The 3,721-nt window shown below is 34.7% G+C and overlaps 1 protein-coding gene across 1 annotated transcript; it reads left to right on the top strand.

Moving 5' to 3' along the window:
* Positions 1-238: 238 nt before the first annotated feature.
* LOC126909083 (uncharacterized) lies at positions 239-1,057 on the top strand. Its single transcript, XM_050691466.1, has one exon. It carries the CDS (start codon positions 239-241, stop codon positions 1,055-1,057), a length of 819 nt encoding a protein of 272 aa, XP_050547423.1.
* The last annotated feature ends 2,664 nt before the right edge of the window (positions 1,058-3,721 follow it).

A 3,721-nucleotide genomic window follows, 5' to 3' on the forward strand; every position in this document is an offset into this window, starting at 1 on the left:
CGTGTTTTATTTACTGGAAAAAATCCTGATCATGCTGTGAATAAATTACGTGAGAAATCTTTAGAAATTAAAAACTCAAGATTATAAATTGCAACATATTGTCTGGAAATATAAGATTGTAAAATAAAATGCATCATCTAGTATACAAAAAAGGTTGTAAAATAAAATACAATTGTATCATTTAAACATATTGCAACATCGAATAAGTAAAATTCTGCGAAAACGATCAGCAACTAGGATGGTGAGTTGGATGGTTGTGATTAATCAGATGAAAAAGTCGAATTGTGCAAAGCTAGTTAGTGACAACGGGACAAACTTTATAGGAGCAAGCAGAATATTAAAATCGTGGCTAAATACGACTCAAGATGATTTAAGAGTGTCATCAAAACTCTCAGACATGGGAATAGAATGGACCTTCATACCACCTTCATCTCCTCATTTTGGAGGGATATGGGAATCGGGTGTTATGTCGGCAAAACATCACTTGACAAGAGTGATAAAAGGTGCTTTACTAAATTACGAGGAAATGTCTACATTATTGTGCAGAGTAGAAGCAGTCCTAAATTCGAGACCGATGACACCACTCTCCTCTGATCCAGCAGATTTTGAAGCATTAACACCAGGACATTTTCTGGTTGGAGGTCCACTCACCTTACCACCTGAGCCTGATCATGCCACTACACCTATTAACAGAGTGCACCACTTCAAACTTATACAAGCAACGCTCCAATTGTTTTGGCATAGATGGTCCTCCGAATATTTGCCTCAAATGCAGAGACGTGGTAGATGGACAACGCCAGGGCGAAATCCTTCTATTGGTGATTTGGCGATTTTAAAAGATGATACACTGCCACCAATTCAATGGCGTTTAGTGAGGATCGTACGACTACACCCCGGTACCGATGGTACAGTGAGGGTCGTAACAGTGCGCAATTCATCTGGACAAGAGTTGCGTCGCCCGGTTGTGAAGATTGCATTAATTCCTAATCAAGAAGAAGATGAAGACGCTGTTGAAGTTCAAGACCTTCAACGTGGGGAGGATGTTGAGGCCACGTAAAAGGCTATAATACGTTTCACTATGCCGCTAATGATACTGAGTCCCTCCTAGCAGTGCGCGACAACAGTATAACCACTACCACGATTGATAACGGTTCCAGCAACGTTATCAATCAGCCGGCCACCTGTTACACACAACATAACACAGTAATTTTGTAGGCTAGAGTTATAATATAGTTATAGTTTTTTGAGTTGTTTAAAAATAGTTTGAATATTTTTAAGAGAAATTTTTGTGCGATTCTTTTCTTAATTATTCGCTATATTTTACAGCCATAGGGCTCGCATTGTTTATTTAATCTAGTCAAAAGTGTGATATTCTAACTTGAACTGTAATATTTGTGATCAACTATTTCTATTATTGTATTGACTCTGTGTATTACTTGTTAGAAAAAGTTATGTGTTGTGGTCTGTCTGTTCTATTGTATTATATTTAGTTGTGTGTTATTAGTGTTAAGAGCAGCTGGCCAGTTTACATTAGTCATCTCATTGTGAGTATTGAGTTTATAAATTGTAGTATAAGTAACTTAAGTTTATCTTACAATTGCATCTACATATTTGTTAGTCTTATTAGTGTAAATTGAATTATTGAACAAATTGTTGTGTGTTGAGTTAAATTTGTATTATATTACCATCCTCGCGCATAAGGCAAGGGGATTACAGTCATAAGGACTTGAGCATATAATTCAAATTAAATCAAAGAAATTTTTTATATATATTATTTATTTAATAGTTTGTATTTATTGTTAAATTTTTTATAGGTTTATTGTGTACAATATTTTTCAGAGTTTAAATTTATTTTATTATTGTTGAGCCAGAAGGGCTATCCTTTATATTTCATTTACTACTGTTGATTGTTGTCTTCCGATTTTATTAATATATCTGTGATAAGTGCAATTGAATTATTTATTTATTTAGTTTAAGAGTACACACAAAAACATATATACACACAGTACACACTTGAGCACTACATAGATCACTGGTTTTGCGCAGGCGACCCCTCCCATCTCCAGTGACTCTATTACCACACTACACACTAACAGGTTGGTCAGCCTTGGAGTGGTATACCAAGAAGCTAAACCGTTTGGTAAAAAGGGCGTAGTGACCGGGTAAAGTATTTTACTATTTAATACCCCCGGCCCATACAATATATATATATAACAAATTTTTATTGTGATTGACACGGCCCCGCGTCGTTTCGTTATACACGATGCCCTACGACTCATACCACCTTTATCAGCCGTTGCCCTATTTTATGAGTATTTGACTGACCAACACCGCGCGTTATACGCCGCGATGCAAAGTCCAGCAAGTGCCGCACGGCCGACGACGTCCCGCCGCTAATGATACCGTAGTCTTCTTCCCGTTGTCAAAGTGACAACGTCAACAAACCGATGCTTGTTACACTTGCACCGATACACTTGCGCACCGTCTCCATCAACGCTGCTAACCTTTTGACGCCCGAGGATCACGCCGGACATCGAGTCGTCGACGCCAGCGAAAGTGCAGCGATATTATGCGAATATTATATATTCTTACCGTGGCCGCTAATATTAATATATATTTATACATACGTATATGTTAATATTTATTTATATATCCCTACAGCCGACGCCGCTGCCGCCGTATATACCTCGTGTATAATGTTCCCCCCGCCACGCCAGGCCACAAAACACGGCTATACCTCGTGTATGATACGTTTACGTACTTAAGTCGCTTTACATGTGTATACATATATATATATATTCTAATTACTATTATAACTTATATATTAATACGCTTTATTCTCATTAAGAGATATATAGGGTATTTTTTACGATTACAAAGGATGATTCATGTATCGTCATTTTTCGTCACTACCTCCACGTTGCGCGCCTACTGCTTTCCTTCGATGTGATAGCCGTATCTCAGACTCCCTCTCCGGAATCGAACCCTGATTCCCCTTTACCCTTTACAACCATGATATTGATAGTAACTACTATCATAACATGAAACTAAAAAGTAAAAAATAAATACAGTTAAAAAAAAACTAAAAAAACACGCTTTTAAAGCACATCGAATTAAAAAGTTCAAAATAATTTTTATAATAAGCGTAAAACAATTATGAACCAAAAGTACTAGTACTATTGTGATAAAAGCGTGGGTGCTTTGTGCCATATTTTTCGTATATTGAGTGCCCGACACTTTCATCACAATAATATTAGTACTTTTCATTCATTATTGTTTTACGCTTATTTTAAAAATTATTTTGAACTTTTTAGTTCGATGTGCTTTAAAAGGGTGTTTTTTTTAATTATATTTATTTCTAGTTTATTGTATTACAAGTGTTTTTGAAAATGATTTATTTCAAAAGTAATTCAAATTATGGATAAATTAACAAACAAATATAAATTAGACATTCTCTATTTCATAAAAATAAATTAAATTTCATTATGTATGTTTTTTTTTCTTTTATTTATGATTTTAAAATCTGTAAAAAAAAAAAAAATTTCAATAAGTAAATAGTTTAGAAAATCTACATATATAAAATACTTAACATTAGTAGCCTGCGAGGTCGCTCCCATTGGAGTCGCCTACTATTGAAAATTTATATTTAATTTTATTGCATAATATTAACAATAATAATAATAATATATTATGATATAGTAGTTTGTAAAATAGTTAGGAG

This window comes from Daktulosphaira vitifoliae, unplaced genomic scaffold (assembly GCF_025091365.1).
Source record: "Daktulosphaira vitifoliae isolate Bord-2020 unplaced genomic scaffold, ASM2509136v1 Scaffold_111, whole genome shotgun sequence".
Lineage (NCBI taxonomy): Eukaryota > Metazoa > Arthropoda > Insecta > Hemiptera > Phylloxeridae > Daktulosphaira > Daktulosphaira vitifoliae.